The following is a 20,246-nucleotide window of genomic DNA, read 5'->3' as shown; positions in this document are numbered from 1 at the left end:
ATTATTGTCAAAAATCCAAATTAAATCCACTGTGATTCGTTGCATAACAATAAAATGATAACTTCCAAGAGGTGAATATCTTCTATAGACACTATAAAAAGTATCTATTTTTCACTTTTCTTTTTTAAAATAATGACAGCATATCCTGTTGCAAAAGGTAATGGCACAGGCCAAATTGGGATAGGATATGCCTACTAGAGTCACCACTTCAGACAGAAGGTACCCCAAGCCAGGAATGGAGGTTACTGACTGCAACACTCTGATGCTGGCATACACGAAAGCTAGGCAAGACCAGTTAAATAAAGCTCAGGCAGACCAATAATACAATATAATCACATTTAAATTCAAATGTATTGTAAAATGTATAGAGTACAGTGACATTCTTACTTGTCTCTCCTACATGCTAACACTTCTCTGGTTTCACGGTTTGTACTAGTCAAATATGGAACTTACCTTAAAATCTCTGGATTCTTCCTTTCCAAAATATGTGAAGATTAAATTGTATTCCTCCGCTTTACAAAGATGTTTTGAGTGATGCTAGGAGCTGGTAAGAAATGATCCACAGCAGTAATTCTCATGACCTCAGATATTAACCTACAAGTTTAAATCTTTCTTATTTACTCAAAACTAGTAAAAGTCCTAAAATAGGGAATATCATAATTATAAAAACATATAAATGGTTATATAACAATTAGTTGCTTCACCACTTGCTTCATTTCACACCACATAGGTAAATATATGTTATGAGAACTCAAAAATTGCATATGTCCAATATTCCATTTGGAGTAATCGAATGCAGAGATTATTATTAAAAATGCCATATTTATCTTCATAAAAAGGTTTCTGAATTTAAGTTCTGCGTCTCACAAAATCATATGTGGCCAACACAAATTTCATCTCATTCATCAAGCTGTGTTTTTAGCAGTAACATTCTGCAGGGCAATACAGGCCAAAATCCCAAAAGCATTAACATCTGTACAGAATACCATTTGTGACAAATGAAACCAATATGAAGTCAATTAGGAAACTGTCACATACAAATATGCAGCGATATACATAAATGAGTTATTAAAAGTTATCTAAATATGACAAGATACAATATCATCCTTTAGTTTATTCCAGTAATAAATATTGGGTAAACCTGCAGATTTCATTTTGGTCTTATTTTTATTTAACAATAAGACTTTCTCATGGGGTGCATTTCTTTTAATGCCAGTACTTTCTTTTCACGATGGTGCTGTCATCTGTCAATCAACACCAACAGCCTGAAAACATTCCTATTGGTTGTTCATTTTCTGTTGATTACTTTTGCCTGAGGTGGTAGGTAGGCTGCTACAGCTCGCTAGCGCTACATTTCTTGTATTCAAGTTGGCAAAACCATAGCTGAGGTAAGAGTTGCCATTGTTAGTTTGAGAACATTTAACACAGGCTGCTATACTGAGGCAAAGTAATGATATGTTGGAAATAGTATGGATAAACATTGATGTTGCTGACAAGATTGTCTAATTTCAGGCAGACTGAGCACCATCACTGCACAGACGTTTCCAGTGAAGAAAGTCACAGAGGTATGCTTTATTTCTGAATGCCACCAGTTAGAAATTCCAGTCCTTACTTGGGCCAGAACAGGCAATCAATCATTGGCCTTGACTGTCAAATGGACAGAACTATGACAAAAAGTGACATTCTGAAATAGAGGGTGCTGGCATTAAAAAAGCATTTGGAAAAGTTCCATTGTTAAATTAAAACTTTTTAAAAAATAAGGTCATTCTACAATTAAAAAAACCTGCAGTAATTAAATGTAATTACATTACTGAAACAAAATAAAATGATGACACTGTATTTTATAATAATTACTTTTATTCATGTTTTTTCACAATCCAATGGCTCATTATATTTTACTTTTCTATGTGATTATTACATAACTGGCTTTTTATTTATGTAATTTGGCACAAATGATATTTGCCTTTATAAATCACAATCATCTTTAAATATTCGCATGGGAACGCGTCTCATGGGAACCCGTTATACTCGCCTGGTGGGCACACTGAAACACCCATATATGTTAATCAACACATTTCACATATTCAATTACAATGCTTCAGACCTTCAATGGCAGCCTCCCTACTGATGCATCGAGCTGCACTCTGCAACTGAGTGGCTAAGAGCATGGGCGGGACTGTAGCACCTCTCTTCTGCACTCTGAGGGTGAGAAAGGCATAAGGCGCCAACATCTGAGCAAGTACCCACTACCACCTGGCATACGTAATGACATGATTGCTGTTACAATGAATATAGGCCATACAATAATTGGAGAGTTCAGCCAGTTACTTTACCAACAAGCCAGCATCCATGTACAGTACCAGTACGTTGCCTCAAAATAAATGAAATCACGGGTTAGCCCAGGCCACCAAGACACAGACTGTCAGTCTAATTGTGGCATTACAAATGTCCTGTGGGTTGATTAAATGTAACAGCTTGTGATTAACAAAAGCAGCTTTGTTCTCGCAAGGTGCTCTTAAAGCAATAGGAGTGCTGAAAGCTGCTCCAGTTACATTAGGAAAACTACACACTGCAGCAAACTGCCTTTTTTTATGTTGGTAAAAACTTATGTTTTCTGCATGCGCACCCACACCATATGAAAACTGAATGTAGTGCCCTGTCGGACAGTAATGGCTTCCAGCAAAGTGAGCATGATGGAGTGATGCATGTCATGTATGTAGGCAGTTCCCTGACAAGTGACAAGAGCAAAGCTATATAAACGGACAGAAAATGAAAAAAGGTCTTCAGTACAAATATGCAGCATTGGCCCTCCTAAAAGGGAACTAAAATAGAGTCTATACATTATGTTCATTTTTAAGGTATAATATATTTGTCATGTAAACACACATTATTATAATAACAGCTCTGTGATGTGAATTATTTTATGTGTGAACTGTCACTTAGCTACTTTGTCTGCATTTCCCTACTTGACTGAAGGTGTCATCATTTCCCAGTTTCTCTGAAATGTCACGGGTTGCCATAAATATATGTACATCACCCCATCAAGTCTTCTTTTATAAATCCTGACGTTTGCATAGAAAACTGCATACATATATTTCAAGTCTCCTTTTATGCAAAGGAAAGTTTTATAAATCTTACCCCAGGACTGTAGAGGGAAGTGCATCTGAGGATGTGCCTCTTGAAATTACACTGTATCTTTCATTAGGAGGACAGATACACAACAGGAACATGATTGCTTAATATAAGAAAAGACCAACATGACATAGTCCTCATTTTCATAAAAGACCGCATCGTATCCAGAGATCCTGCTCTACCAAAAAAAAAAGGTTAATGTATATTGCTAATATTCAAATGCAAGGAGACTGATGAAAAGGTTAATGTATATTGCTAATATTCAAATGCAAGGAGACTGATGAACGATCCCGTTATATTACCATGTTAAAAGCAATTCATTCTCCACTGTGCTGTAACTTCCCAGCACAGCGTCACACAAACCAGTAGCATACTGCCATAATATCTTTGCAACTGAAAAGTGCAGCCAAGCTGAAATGATTACCACAACCATTTTCCAAGATGACAGGGCCATTCAACCTTTTCATTAAATAGGTACAAATACCTGTTTTTTATTTGACAAGCAGCAGGGTCATGTCTGTGACTTCAAATTTTGTTCTCCTTTTTACAGTTGTAAATACATTTATCAGTATGAGTTTTATTACAATATTAATGTTTTCTTTATACCTCAAGATACATTAAAAAAACACAACAACTGCAAACGCGAAAAAAAAAAAGCATGATTTCCATCTAAATCTTCCACATTTCCATAATGCTGGAGCTTACTTGCTTTCTGTTTTGTTTAGTAGACTAAAAATGTTATATCAGCTTGCTGTCAAACAACTATAGGCATATCCATAGACGCCTGAGGCGTGGCACTGGTGATCTTGTAAACAGCAGAAAACTTGGGGAGGGATGGGGCTGCCAGACGGCTCAGTGAAGATCCCTTGATGGGGGCACAGTTCTGCTTCATCCCACAGGAACACACGAGACAGTGACAGCGAAGAAAAGAACAATCTCCATCATAGTGTGACGCATCAAGCTACATAGCTGTACTCGTCTGCTGAATTTTGGCTTCTTTCAATATATTGTTTGTCAATCAGCACTTCAATGCACTTTTTAATCATGCTGATACTAGGGTTAAATCTGGCTTTTGACTGGTTAATCACCTGTGAAAAGGACATAAAAGAAATTAATCTGACCGCATATATTCTAATGTGTCAAAACAAATCATATTAATTGATCTTGGCAGAAATACTGGTAACATTCACACCTTTCAGAATGCTGGCTGCTACATAATAACTGGCAATTTTAAAAGCATTCCTGTTCATAAGTAAACAAAAATGGTGTCACAATTACAGTACCACAAAACAAAACTCATATTATTAAGAAACAACAAATTGAAATTAGAAGAATAACCATCACAATGTGTTAACTTCCTTCATTCTCTCAGTGATCCTCTACAATATGCGAGCTGAGATGCAAAAGCTCCCCATGAGATTTCAGCTGCATAAATTGGCAATGTCTTCTCTGAAATAAATAACGTCTCACTGAGCCTGCCTTTAAAGTGCCTCCAGTGTGAGGGGCTGAACTTTGCTTAACATATTTCAAAGTAAAACATTCAGTCAAGGGCAGCATGGTGGTGTAGTTAGTGCTTATACCTCAAGGATCAAGCACTGTGAGTTTGAATCTTGTGCCCATTTGTTTTCTGTGTAGCAACTGCACAGGATATCCTCCTGCTACTCTCGTTTTACCCTCACATTACAAAGCTGACCCTGTATGAGTGTGTGTGTGTGGACCCCATAATAATTCCTGTGCTGCACCCAGTACTTCTAGGACAGGCTCTGGTGCCCTGTGAATTGAAAATGGGCTAAGTCCCTTTGGGAATGTTGTTTTATAATGAAGAGAAGGGACATAAAGGCAAAAAAGGGCCTGAATGTGCACTGGAGTTAAAAGGAAGAGTGGATGACAGGCAGTTAACATCAGTATGATGTGTATAGAAGATTCAAGAAAGAAGTGTATGGACAGTTTAAAAAGAATCTAATTTATCTTGGGAACAGCTGCTTTTACTACATTTAAAAAGGACAGTGTGAACAAATACTTAGGCTATCTAATATGCACTTTTTGCATTAATATTTTGGAACTTATTAGGTAACTAAAAATAATTCAAAAGTTGTACAAATAAATGGACAAAAAAAAGCAAGGTACAACATTTATTTCCAATTTTAACCCCGGTAAGCTACATAAAGCATATTGTTTTTTATAAAAATGAATTACAGGACACATCAGGTCTCTAAATGCCACATGCAGGGAGTCTGATGCTGATAACAAGGAGAAACTCCACAAATGCACTTCAACATCAAATTTAACAAAACCAACTCAAAAATAAACCAAAATAACATGAAATGTTGGCATTGGACAAATAAGTTTGATGTTAAAAAAAAAAAAATCTCCATTGATTATGTCAGAGGTCCTCAAACTCAAACATAATAAGGATCCCTTGTTGTTCCAGTCTGGTTCAAAATCACTGTGTCATCTTACCTCTAAATGATCCCATTTAACTAGCTGACTGACTTGTCTCTTATTCTGTGTTCACAGAAGCGGAACAGTGTGACTTTTCCATTTTAGGAAATTTAGAAGTATTAGCAATTTTGCTAAAGCTTTAGATACATAACTTTCTTTGTTGTTTATCTATTTCTGTTTTCTATTTCGGCATGGTTTGCTCCCCTAGTTGTATCTTAACAATGTCACTTAACCTTAAGTGGAGGGAGCTCCCAGGCAAACAACACTGAATGTTGAAAGGCTACAACTACTTCAGAGTCATACCCACCACAAGCTCTAACATGCTCATTAGTAAATAATGGAATAAGTAACCAGAATAAAGCAGAATGAAAATCAAGTTAAAAATAAAAGACTAAAATATCCCTAAATTATGTAACTTGCATAAATGCTTGGTACATTCTAGTACAAACTCACCAAACATCATTTTAGAATTTTTATATTAACCTAAAAGCACAGAATCTGGTAAATAACAGCTTGTCAAATTAGGCTAAGACTCTAATTAAAAATAGGAAACCAGCAGCCATATGGGGTCAATAGGACTGAGTTTCAGAACCACAAGCTTAAGTACTTAGTCAACATCAGGATTCCTTTACAAATGCATTTTCAGTCTTCGTTTGCCATAAATTATAATTCTTTACTACAATTTAATGGAATGAGCTCAGAATCTCTCAGTTAAATACTAAATTTCTGGTCACAACTGATGTAATGATATGCCAAATCAATAAAAATAATCAAAAAACATTTCAAAGTCCTCAAAAACCTAGGAGTTCATCATAAATAAGTTAGAACTATACACTGCAGATCAGTCCATTCTGTCAGACTTGAGTGAGCAAGCAGGTAGCACTCTTGGTAAAGGTGCTTCAGAGTCTGACACTGGAGTCAGTGTTCACATAATAAAGCGAGTCTGTGTCAGGTCAGGTCAGGTAGGGGAGCATGCACTGCTACAGCGTGTTGCTGCACCCACCACATGATGAAACAGCTCGGGACCCTGGTTAGCAACCCCCTAGGCAAACATATCATCCAGTCCGACTCTCCAGAAATGACCCTCTATCTGCCACAGCCAGATGTTACGTGGGTGTGCCCTTGGCCTGGTCCAGCCACTCGGGTCATGAACAATGAGGATCACGTGCGCCAGATCAATCTCTGGGAATCGCACCACATGGCCATAGTACCGTAACTGATGCTCCCTCACAATGCAGATAATGTGCCTCATTCAGGACTCTGTGAGCAACTGCTCATTTGAAACAAAGCCAATCCAGCGGTACGCAAGGTTTCTCTGAAGAGACACAGTACCAAAGGAGACCAGTCTTTGTCTCAGGTCACTGGATAGCGTCCATGTCTCGCAACCACATAGCAAGACAGGAAGCACAGAGCTCTAAAGACTTGCACCTTCGTCCTTTAGTACAGATATCGGGAGCGCCACACACACCCCTTTTCTGTGACCTCATGACCCCTCATGCTTTCACAATCACAATCTCACAATCCGTCTACTGACTTCAGTGCCGACTGTGTGAGTGGCTAAAAAGTATAAACCTCATGTGAAGTTTGCAAACAAGGAGCAAACATGGGACAGAAGGTTTAATGGTCAGTTCAGATAAATATTGATTATAATAATAAAAAAAAAAATCAAAACTGTCCAGTAAGTGCAGTGAATAGTAAACATATCAACATATAGTGTCAGTCTCTGTCTACAGCATCCTTGGCTACTGCAAAATAGGATGAAAGAATCATAGTTATTAATACGCTTTACTATGGGATTAGACTTGCTAAGAGGGCTAACTGGGAGGAGATTCTTGTTGGATAGAAGAAAATCTTAAGAGGAATATCTTATAAGGAAACAACTGAAATTAAAATAAGCAACAACCTCTTTGTTAGGTATTACTACAATTAAAAGAAATAGTAAAAAAAAAAAAAGTAACCATTAATGGTGCAGAAGTTTGCATGAGACATGTATCATTATTTCATTCTAACAGCTGTTGACAGCTTCCTACAGTGAGTGGGTGTGAAATGGTGGAAAAAGCTGAAACTATTTTGAGAAAATTATCCACAGGACTAACTCAGAATACAGGGTTGACTATGGGCAGTGGTCTCTTTGGTCTGGAAAAAAGAGGGAATTCTACTGCTACACAGTATTCTTCCTAGTGAATGAGAAGGCCACCTCAATGAAACTTTGCATCGTATACAGGAAAAGAGAGATATGTACTCAAGTTGCAGTTCAGACTGTCTGACATACTTGACAACACTGGGTCTAGAACTTGATGGGGCACGTCCTTATAACTCCTTAGTCCCGCTAAGGGAATGTAAACACATTCCAAAATATGGAAGAGAATCAGACGTCTGACCAACTTTTTCTCAGTAGAATTAATCATTCACGTAAGAAAAACCTCAAGTAAGTTAGTAGTTTGGGATAAAAACACAGGGTGTCATGGAGAATATCAAAAACAGTGATCTCTACTAGAAAGGTCCGTCTAACTAAAAATGTAAACTAGAACAGAAACAATGAGTTCAGATATACAAGGGCATTAAACAAAATTTCTTTGCTGGGTTGGTGAGCTTACACTAAACGTTGACTAGACAGATAGATAGATTAGATAGATAGATTAGATAGATAGATTAGATAGATAGATTAGATAGATAGATTAGATAGATAGATACGTTATTAATCCCAAGGGGAAATTCACATACTCCAGCAGCAGCATACAGATGATAAAAAAAATATATTAAATTAAAGAGTGATAAAAATGCCGGTATAACAGAGAATAACTTTATTAATGTTAACGTTTATGCCCCGGGTAAAACTGAAGAGTCGCATAGTGTGGGGGAGGAACAATCTCCTCAGTCTGTCAGTGGAGCAGGACAGTGACAGCAGTCTGTCACTGAAGCTGCTCCTCTGTCTGGAGATGATACTGTTCAGTGGATGCAGTGGATTCTCCATGATTGATAGGAGTCTGCTCAGCATCCGTCGCTTTACCACTGATGTCAAACTGTCCAGCTCCATGCCTACAATAGAGCCTGCCTTCCTCACCAGTATGTCCGGGCGTGAGGCGTCCCTCTATGCTACATCCCCAGCACACCACCGCGTAGAGGAGGGCACTCGCCACAACCGTTATTGTGTTATTGCAGATGTTGAAGGATATCAGCCTTCTAAGGAAGTATAGTCAGCTCTGTCCTTTCTTACACAGAGCATCAGTATTGGCAGTCCAGTCCAATGTATCATCCAGCTGCACTCAAAGGTATTTATAGGTCACCTCTGATGATCACGGGGTCCGTGAAGGGCCTGGGTCTCCTAAACTCCACCACCACCTCCTTGGTCTTGCTGGTGTTCAGTTGTAAGTGGTTTGAGTCGCACCATTTAACAAAGTCCTTGATTAGGTTCCTATACTCCTCCTCCTGCCCACTCCTGATGCAGCCCACAATAGCAGTGTCGTCAGTGAACGTTTGCATGTGGCAGGACTCCAGGTTGTATTGGAAGCCCGATGTATATAGGCTGAACAAGACCGGAGAAAGTACAGTCCTCTGCGGTGCTCCTGTGTTGCTGACCACAATGTCAGACCTGCAGTTCCCGAGACGCACATACTGAGGTCTGTCTGTAAGATAGTCCACAATCCATACCACCAGGTATGTATCTACTCCTATCTCTGTCAGTTTGTCTCTAAGGAGCAGAGGTTGGATGGTGGTGAAGGCGCTACATAATTCTTACAGCACCAGTGCCTCTGTCCAAGTGGTGACTATATGGTGAGTCAAAATTTGATAAATGCTTCAGACTACAGGCAAAAGTTATTAAGATCAAGGAAAACCAGTTGAGACTGTTACTCCTGAGATGAGGAGGGGACCTAAGGGTTGAGTGAGAATTATTCTCTAGGAGTATCTGGAATATGTTAACAATAGCTAGCTATTTCTGACATGCTGCCAAACAGAATTTTATCCAGAAAATGCAGTCAAATGAAAACAGATGGATGTATATAAAAGTATATTTAAGAAGTACAAAATGTATTAGTGTCCCAATAAACAGCTGTCACAAATGTACTTAGAAATTAATTTACTTAGTCAATTAACTATATCATCACTGTGCTTAGCAGTGATTCTGCACACTTTCTGAACATCAGATTAAATACCAGGCCTAGAACCTGTCTCCCCATGTGTGTTTCTCCTATGCCCAAAGACAAGTGTACTTGATTATCTGGTGACTCAGCATTGGCCCCATTGTAAATGGGTGTTGTTTGTTTATGAGCATGAACTGACCTAAGACGAGTCCAGCATCCAGGATCGGTTCATGCTTTGCAACAAATGCAGTCAGGATAGGCTCCCGCCCACCACAACTGTAATCTGATTAAGCAGATTTGGAAAATTAATGAATGGCTCATCTACAGTACATTACTTAATGTTTAAGGCTTCATTTTTGCTCGAATATATAACACAGTAGCAGTACAATGTAAACACAATAGAATCACTGGTGATTCAATAAAAGTTCTATTTGCACTGCTGTCTGGAAATTATGCAGCACTGGGCACAAAGCAGAAACCAACTCTGAATGAAACAGCAGTCTGTTGTAAAGCATGCAAAAGTACACAGTCACTCATACCGGGAAGTGTGGATTCCAGTTAGCCTAACCTGCATAACTTTGGCAAGTGGGAGGAATCTGGAGTACACAGAGAAGCTCCACATGGACAGTGACCCACCAAGGATTTAAATCGAGGAAACGTGAGCCGCAATGCCTATTCTAATTAATTCCTGAATACTGAAGGCATTTCTCTTCAAAACTGTTACTTTTGTTATTAATGTAATATCCAGTCACATCATTTTTCAAGGCTGTCTAGGCAATCTTGCGGGAGTGCCACAGAGAATAAAGGTTTTTATTCAAAAACATTTTTTTCCTCTATGTATGCTACAGAGTTTGTTTTTCTATAAAACCAGCAAATGTAAATTCCTTTCAATAACTTCAAATTATTAAACTGAACTGGAAATCCCTGATTGTTAAGAGTTCTCTTTATTATCAGTTGTAAAAGACAAGACAACAGATAAGACACTAGTGGACAAATATCTTCTAGTGGTAGAGAAGCTCATTCAATTTCAGTTGCACCTCTGCACAATGCTGTAAGATTCCCAACATGTTGAAGGAAAACAAAAATGTAAAAAATGCAAACACAAGCAGTAGTTTTGAAGTAACAGAAAATTGCCTTAAGGTACACATAATTTAATTAAGAAAGAATATCAATTAAAAGCAATAATAAGCCTCTCACTTAAAAGACTGGTTGCAATGAAAATGTGTAACTGCTGTGATCTACAAGGTCTGCGCGCTGCTGGGGTAGCTTATACAAAACAAATGTTGTACAGTACATATACAAAATATAGCACAGTATAGTGACAAAAGGTGGACAGTTTTTTGCTGTTCATACTAAGTTCTACTTTGGCTTACATTATTGCAGCATTTGGTCAAGGTCTTTGAGCATTATCAATCTATATATAAAACATGATTCCTATAATTTAGAGTTGAAAACAAAATTTTCTTTAAACTCCTTAACGTTAAATTTTTTCTCAAAAAAAACATGTAAAAAGTGTTGCATTTTTTTGGCTTGAAAAATTACATTTTTATTAAATCTCATCTTTCTACTGTAAATCATGTAAAAAACTAAAAGTACAAACTCTGAAGGGTTAAAAGAATAATAATGATACAAATAATAATTTTAAATGAATAATAATAATGATGATGGTAATACTGTATATAATGTCAAAATAGGTCTTTTGTGAGGTATACAGTGATCCCTCGCTATATCACTCTTCGACTTTCGTGGCTTCACTCCATTGCGGATTTTAAATGTGAGCATATCTAAATATATATCACGGATTTTTCGCTGGTTCGCGGATTTCTGCGGACAATGGGTCTTTTAATTTATGGTACATGCTTCCTCAGTTTGTTTGCCCAGTTCATACAAGGGACGCTATTGGCAGATGGCTTAGAAGCTACCCAATCAGAGCATGTATTACGTATTAACTAAAACTCCTCAATGATATACGATATGCTTCCCGCGTGGTGCTTGATTGTTTGCTTTTCTCTGTCTCTCTCACACTCTCTGCGCCTGAAGGAGGGGGTGTGAGCAGAGGGGCTGTTTGCACAGAGGCTGTTTACCTAGATGATACGGACGCTCCTCTAAAAATGCGCTTTATTGCGGTGCCGCATACTTAAAAGCCCAAAAGCACGTATTGATTTTTTGATTGTTTGCTTTTCTCTCGCGCTCTCTCTCTCTGACATTCTCTGCTCCTGACACGTATTCTTTGAAGAGGAAGATATGTTTGCATTCTTTTAATTGTGAGAAAGAACAGTCATCTCTGTCTTGTCATGGAGCACAGTTTAAACTTTTGATTAAAGGGTATAATTTCATGTATAGAGGGCTCTAATAATGTTAACAGTGTGGGAGAGTTTATAAGGGATTAAAATATATAGAAATAACCATACAAACATATGGTTTATACTTCGCGGATTTTCATCTATCGCGGGGGGTTCTGGAACACAACCCCCGCGATCGAGGAGGGATTACTGTATCTTTGAATGGGAAAACTGCTTAGCAGACACTGTTTAGTATTAACGGCTCAGATCAACAACAATTCTTTCAATCACGTCATCATCAAGAAACTTCAGGTAAATAAGTGGATCTTGGCAGTCAACATTCACTTTTATTCCTGACTGCCCCACAAAATCAAAATGAAGTGGTGCTGGTTTATTTGAAGCAGGGTCAAAAGAAACCCAAACACGAGCATCACTTTGATTCATCAGAATCTCTTTTGGTTTTTACTGTCCATTTCAATTTCACTGCCTGAAGACAGATTCACTTTGCCATAACTGCTGATGAGAAGCACCTCAACAACACTGCTTGTAGCCATTATGAGGCTAAGAGAAGATGTGTCCACACCATTGGCTGGGTAAAGCTTGGGCCTGACACTTCGGTAAGGCACGCCTGTACCATTACACAATTAACACTCGGCACTAACGCTTTTAACACTGTTTTCACAGTCTGAGTAATGCTCGGGTACAATGCTAAGGAGGTTAAACTGCTGCAAGTTAGAAGATGTGCACATAAACCACCAGAAGTGTACTTAGTCCACTAAAATGAAAAGTTCTCAGTGATTTTAAAATGCTGCTTCCCATTTTTTTTTTAAAAGACATTCTTATACATTTCAGAGACGAGTATAAAGATACAGGAGTTGCAATACTAAGAGTATAAAATGACTGACAACTACAAAATCAGCAAAGTGAGAAGATAGCAGAGCCCTCAATCACAATCAATTTTAACCAATAATTATTTTATCTAGCATTTCTCTGCAATTTGGCTACATCAAGAGCAATCAGGGAAGAAATTGCTGGTAAAAGATCAACCAACTAATCACACTGAGATAACTTAAATAAAACAGTTTATAAAGTGTTCTTAAATGTGTTCATCAGACACACAAAAAATATATTAAAGTAAGTGAGTGTGATATAAATGCAAAAAATGAGCTCTCGCATCATTACAGGTATGAAGTTAGCCATTACAAACAAGGATAATTGTTAGTTGCTAGTTGTAAATTAAGCTATGAGATACTGTATATTAATTGGAATCATGTGTCTTCTGCTCTAGAAGGCATTTCCTCCTTTGTAAAGTTTTTCCACTTAATTCCCACCATCTGAACAGCAGTGAAGTTTCACAAGACTTACACATTTCTAAAATGGATAATTAATAAAAAAGTCTGAAGAACAGAATATACTCTAGCTACAATTCCCATTTTTTGATGTCAATACTTGATGGTTAGGGACAGATCACATATGCAAGTGGATCTAATTTTTGTTCCTCTTTGGGTCAGACTTCCTAATCTTGATGGCCACTGCTTTATAAAAAAACATGCTTTTCAATGGCATAAAAAGACAAACACAAAACAGCAGTGAAGTATGCATAAACCCAGAGCATTAACAATCAGGTCAGTCATTACAGTTGGATTATAAAAGTATTTAAAAAATGTACTCAGGGTCACACTGTGAGCTAATTGCATTGACCGAACCTGAATCCTAATGTATCTAAGATCAGTTCTAACTTAACTCAAGCCACATTTGACTGAGACTATATTTCATTTCAAATGTGATGTCCAACTATTATTATTAAAATGAGACCATACTTCAGAGCTTCCAGTAAAGACTGTCACAACAAACACAAGTAAACGTTAATCTTACAGGATTTAACAAGGGGTTCTTTCACTATAAAAAAGTGGAAAAAAATGTTAATTTCAGAAACAGAATTATCTACAACTAAAACAAGATATTTTCAGCTTTGGCTGCCATGAAACTTTCTTTTAAAAATATTCTTTATGCTATGTATGAGGTTAATCCATGTTAGGTGTCTTTGTTTGAGACAGTATGTAATTCCGGATATATTAATTACCTGCTGTAATGTTAAAAGCTTAGAGCCTCTTGATATTTTTTAATTTCTCTATTTCTGTTTTTTTATTTCTATGAGGTACTGAAGTGCCCCCTTTTTATTTTAAAGTTGAGGTTTTAACCTTCATCCAAAACAAGACAATAAAACAAATGGATTTTAATGGGAATAAAGATGTCTTTAATTTTTTGTTTTTAGAAAAAAACTGTGACTCCTCTCACCCACTGCCTTAATACTATGCATTGTGTATCAGTTACTACCGACTAAAAAATAAGAAGATTGCAGCTGTCAACAGAAGAAATCCATTGTAAAGAGCACTGTGAATACTGAAACACGGCTACATGTGTAAACAGCTGTGCTTTACCAACTAGTTTAATATTATTATACTTGGATTCCTGTATCCAAGGCGGTTTATACCATTATCAACATTGTAATTATCTGTCTATTATATTTTTTCACTTTGGACCACAGACACCGTAAGTAACTTGCTCATTTGAGATCTGCACTGACCCCTGTGATTTACCACTGCACCACACTATAGATACTGTACATAAAAAAAGGTTCAAACTAAACAGTCACACCTTTGGTATGTTTTGCAGTGATAATGATGAAATGATGAGTGGTAAAAGCAGACTTGTTATAATGATTTGTTGTCATTAAAATAAAAGCATAAAGTATAAAAGAACAGTGCAAATATGTTTTAAAATGAAAAATATCAATGGAAGTCTAAGATATTTTTCAATCTTCTTGAGCTTAAAATACCTGAATAAATAACAAACAGCAAAATTTTTAGCTTCAGTTTTGGCCTAGAATTAAATTATAAACTATGCATGTTTTGACTTCATATAGTATACACTTAAAAGTAGATTTTCATTTTAAAGTAAATATAGAAATATGTTTCTGAAAGCTGTTTCTGAAGCTCATGAAACAAAAAGTAAACCTAAATTAAGCCGTGCTGCAAGCTCATGGTGTAAACTGAATGGACCATTGCCACCAAGCACATAACCAGGGTTTGCCTTGTCATAGGTGGCATGGGGCTGAACACAGCAATGAATGAAACTGACGTGTGTAACTGCCATGAGTCATGGAGTATGCATTAACGTGGGGAAACCTATGAAATAAGATGTGTCCTGTGATGTTCTCAGTGCCCTGCTTAGTCTAGACCCATCCACATTATAAGATGCTTTGAAGAAAGTACACATTAAAATAGGAAATAGAAAATAAAAGAAAATGGCAAATAAATAATCCAACAATTCATTTCCAGATAAGCAATAAAATATGAAATCTAAGAAAGAAATCAGTTCATTACTTTAACATTTAAAATAAACATTTTTTAACAGTTTCTAAATGTATAGTCATATGAAAAAGTTTGGGAACCGCTTTTAATTTTTTGGATTTTTGTTTATCACTGGCTGAGCTTTCAAGGAAGCAACTTCCTTTTAATATATGACATGCCTTATAGAAACAGTAGTATTTCAGCAGTGACATTTATTTTATTTATTTAGTTTATTTGATTAACAGAAAACATGCAATATGCGTCATAACAAAATTAGGCAGGTGCATAAATTTGTGTACCCCAACAGAGATATTACATCAGTACTTAGTTGAGCCTCCTTTTGCAAATAGAACAGCCTCTAGATGCCTCCTATAGCCTTTGAGGAGTGTCTGGATTCTGGACGGAGGTATTTTTGACAATTCAAATCAGCAAAATTGCAAGGGTACTCAAATTTTTGCACAGCCACTTTTTCACATTTGATTTAATTTCAAACAACTAAATACTGCTTCACTAAAAATCTTTGTTTGGAAAACACTCCAGTACTCTGATGTTCCTAGGAAATGAAAGATATACCACAGTGAGTGCAAGCAAGACAGAGAGCGCACGCAAGACAGAGAGCCACGCCCGCCAACTCACAGAGCCCCACCCACCAACTCTAAGACCATGGGATACGCACGACAGAGCCCCACCCGCCAACTCTAACCCTCCTCCCGCGTCATGGGGAACGCACGACAAGGCTCCGCCCGCCATCTCTAATCCTACTTCTGCGTCCACCGTCGCTCTGTATAAATGGACATAAATAATTGCATGTAAGCGATTTGCCAAAATCTGTTGTATGTAAACGATACTGTTTAAAACGTTATTGTTTTTTCATCAGAAAACCCGGTTTCCACGTCTACCTGTATTAGTTTAAATGGCACTTTTACCACTGGCGATAGGGTGGGCATCCTGACTTATCGTGTCGACTGGGCAACACCGTGAATGCGGCGTCTATCTATATATGTCTATGTTTTCCGTAGCCTGCTACAGGAAGGTACTCTCTCGACCATTGTTATTGGTTTCGCTCCCTGCTTTTTTCGTTATACTGCGACGGTGGTTTCCTAAGCCTTTGTTATACTGAATTCCTTTCTCACCGTTTTCTGTTCCTATTCTTACACCGGCGTATGCTATGGCGGGCTTCGGCTAGTTCCTTTTATCCTAATATAAACATAAATCATGTTTCTGTGAAAAGATTCCTGATTTAAAGACATTATGCTACTTAAATATACGCATTGCTGCCCAAGACCATCACTGGTACCCTAAAATACAATTTTATATGACTTACTTTAGGAATAAGTACAAACGATACAAGATTCTAGCTGCCTAATTATTTGAGCTTATCAAAAAGAAGGTATTAGGTTAACAGAGGCAGGGATTTTCCACTTATAACGCTACGATGCATTTCAAGAGTTGGATAGCCTCTTGTATTTAATTGTGTTTACACTTGAATGATAAGCTTTTGGGGGGAAAAATGTCAAGTGTGAATAGCATGACTCAAAAGGTCTTGATGTGCAGTAGTTAAACAATATACACTGCAGAAGAAAAAAGTGACAAGGGGATTTTTTTGCATCAAAGAAGAGGAAAGATTCAGTGGTTCCAAACTAAAAATATTTAGTTCACTCAATAAAGACGTTTGAGGGTTTTTAATCTAAAAAAAGCAAAAAGTGAAAACATTACTATTATAATCTAAATTATCTGCTTAGTCTATAGTCATCCACGTTATAAGATGCCTTGTAGAAAGTATACATTAAAATAAAAAGTAAATAAATAAAAGATGGTGGCAAATAAGAAATGATCCAACAAGATGTTGGCAAAACTGAATGTCATTATGAAAAATATTCTGCATCCCTTCCAGGAAGAACTTTCTCGGAGAACTTCAAGCCAGGGGCTCATTCCACCACAGTGCTCTAAAATGAGCCTCTATGGGCCTTTTCTGCCCAAAGCTATCAAGCAATTCAATGATTCGTCATGGCGCACTCGTTAAGTTTACTTTGAAATACCATTTTGTAATATTTTTGGTATTGTCTTACCTGATCAATATACATTTATTTATATTATTTTTATTTACACAATTGATTGATTGGCTATATTATTTGTCTTGTGAGTCTGTATCCTTGTTTTTATGTTTCTGCATCTGTATGAACATGAATAGTAAAGTTTATCTAATCTAATCTAAATGCAAAATCCTACAATTAAGTTTATGGTACTAATAGAAAGGTACAAAATAAAGAAGAAGACCACAACATTTGCTCTGTACTTAAAATAGCTAATAGCTGTAGCCAGTATTTTAGATAAATAAAGTCAACTAAGCCTGCATCATTTTTGTATTAAGAAAACAATTTTCCACACACCTCTCAATATTTACTGAATTCTTTTCAGACCTGTTAAAGAATCCTGCCCTGTAAGTTATATTTAGGCTCATCAATGTGGTTTGTCCTGAGAGTACTAAACACATGTTATGATAAAGCACACTTCTATATAATATTCAGTTCAGTGTAACTCACAATAAAGGTATTTAGATAATCTTTTTTAAGTCCAATCTTACCTCCTGAATTAGAGCATTATGCCTCAGTACTTTGCGAGCTTTCATGATACGCACTATAGCAGCTTGTAAATACATTTTCCTGTCTTCATCTACTGCACTCCTCGTTTGTTCCATTTCCTTAAAATTATGTAAGAATGGTAAAAAGTAAGTATTCGTAATGACTTTACAATTTAAAATGATATAAAAGTAATTTCATTGTCTTCCACAGGGAGTGTCGTGAACTATTAGCTTAGCCAAGGTGCAAGAGACCTGAAAATCATGAGATGTTATTCTAGCATTTATAATGATTTCAAGGACAGTGGTGGGGTTTGCACTTTGAGGGTACCCGGAAACACTGATTACTGTCTGCATTTGTACAAAATAATCCTGTAAATCTTTCCATTCTGGAATATATATATATATATATATATTTTAAATGGAGGGTTTCGGGAACTTGTTCTTCTTATTTAAAATTTATTAAGCATACAATCACACCACCATGACCAAAATACATTTCAACAAAAGTTTTAAGTAAAACATTCCAGAAAATTAATAAATTTAATAACATAATTAACACTTAACATCTTATGACATGATGTGCTACAAGAACTTAGGCGCAAACAACTAGTTGAGATGGTAAGGGGCCAAATTAGCTGGAAATATATTAAACAGAGCTGGACGAAATCAAGTCAGACTGCTCAGTTAGATGATTAGGTTATACCTGAATATTTGTTAAATTTACTGAGGGGCAACAACTTTTCCATGCCTGATGATTCCTTGTTTAATTCCTTTTTATATCTGCAAATCAAAGGTGCATGTCTTTTTCTGCATGCTTCTTCCTCTTAATCTTTTAATACTGCTGTAAAGTTTATTTAATTTCTCCTTTGTATCTTTTCTTACCTTCTTTTAAAACACTGTAAGCTATGTATCTTGCATGAAAACATGTTACAAAAATGAATGTTGTTGCTATAATAAAAAATTGCTATATTTACAAAAATTATTTATTAATTATTATTAAATAAATAATTACTAATTCATGAAAAGATGTGACTAAATGCAATTAGAAAGAAAAATGCAATAATTCAGACATTAACCTGGAGGAAAATATATTTGCATACAGTTGTAAGTATTTATAAAACATCTATTAAATTTTCAGTCATGCACAGAAGAAAATGTAATAAAAAAACACAACCTGTGGTGTATCCTTTTGCATTGAAGTTGTAATTTTAAATTTTGTTCTTTTACTTGTGAAAGTCATATTAAGAGAAAATGTGGAGTCTGCTTCAACTTCTTCCTGCATAACAATAAAGCAAAAATATAAGAAAACATTTCTTGATTCACCACAGCAGCTGTTGTTCTCTTTTTATGAAGATAACTTAAATAATTATTGTTTTATTTTCCATTAAATTATGTGTATAAATATTGGACAAGCAGATCAGAAGAAAATGCAAATTTACATTTTTATCTAAAACAAACATCCAGTCAGTTTCTGGTTTTTTTATATAAAACACACATGAACATGGATCTGTAAAATGTTGTGAAGAGCTGTGTAACAAGTCAGAATTCAGGAAAAGTGAAAAGCCCAGAGTCATTACAGTCTTAGTATCTGATATGTTTAATTAAGGCATGCACATAAAGTACAGGCTTTTTGGACTTTTGAGGATCATTTGATATTACATACAAGTGTTTTAAACACTCAGTAAATTCATTAATAAAGAAATTTTAAAAAGACAAAATAGAGATGGTCAACAACTCTCCTTCTTTCTTCACTTCATCATTGTAAAGGAAGGGACACTGAGAATGAGGAAAACCTTTTAACATTTTGTGTAAGAAATTGTCTTCATCAAATGTTAGTATTTTATTTTACTTTAAACAAACACACCTTGGTGATTCATAGTGGCTTAACTTAGTACTATATCAGCATTTATTTATTTCTCCGTCACCCAAACTCTAGAAACAAGTTCTGTAAAACATATGGAGCAGTGATACTACCAAGTACTACTCAAAACAAAAAGTGTAAACATTATGGCTGTCAGTTCAGTTACTACAGTATTTACGTAAGACTTGTTCCGTTTTTTTCAGTTATCTTGTTAAGTGTAACTGCATAAGAGTTTTTAGAACAATTCTTATTTTATTTTAAGGAAAAAGTTACCTAAATAGTTTCAATATGTTAAATTTACCTCTGTTAATATTGAGCGAAAATTGTATAATGAGTAGGAGTATGTGATATGTATTGTTGATGATAATATCTTAATTGTTGTTTTAATAATGTGCAAGCTGAAATTATCGAGTATGTCAATGTCAATTTATTTACAAAGCACATTTAAAACAACATAGGAATGCTGTGGCCAAAGTGCTTTACAATAATAGAATAAAAGAAAACAAACAAATA

At 36.2% G+C, this 20,246-nt stretch overlaps 1 protein-coding gene across 1 annotated transcript in view; it reads right to left on the bottom strand.

Annotated features, from left to right (window-relative positions):
* Positions 1–3,592: 3,592 nt before the first annotated feature.
* The window catches only part of cul2 (cullin 2), a 93,024-nt gene continuing 76,370 nt past the window's right edge, over positions 3,593–20,246 (bottom strand). The window contains exons 19-21 of the mRNA XM_039753562.1: positions 19,047–19,148; positions 17,876–17,992; positions 3,593–4,220 (exon numbers count right to left, since the gene is read on the bottom strand). Coding sequence (XP_039609496.1) covers positions 4,089–4,220; positions 17,876–17,992; positions 19,047–19,148 — 351 coding nt within the window. The 3' untranslated portion in view covers positions 3,593–4,088. The remainder of the gene's footprint in view (positions 4,221–17,875; positions 17,993–19,046; positions 19,149–20,246) is intronic.

This window comes from Polypterus senegalus, chromosome 5, assembly GCF_016835505.1.
Source record: "Polypterus senegalus isolate Bchr_013 chromosome 5, ASM1683550v1, whole genome shotgun sequence".
Classification (NCBI taxonomy): Eukaryota; Metazoa; Chordata; class Cladistia; order Polypteriformes; family Polypteridae; genus Polypterus; species Polypterus senegalus.
This window is presented reverse-complemented; position numbering and strand designations above follow the sequence as displayed.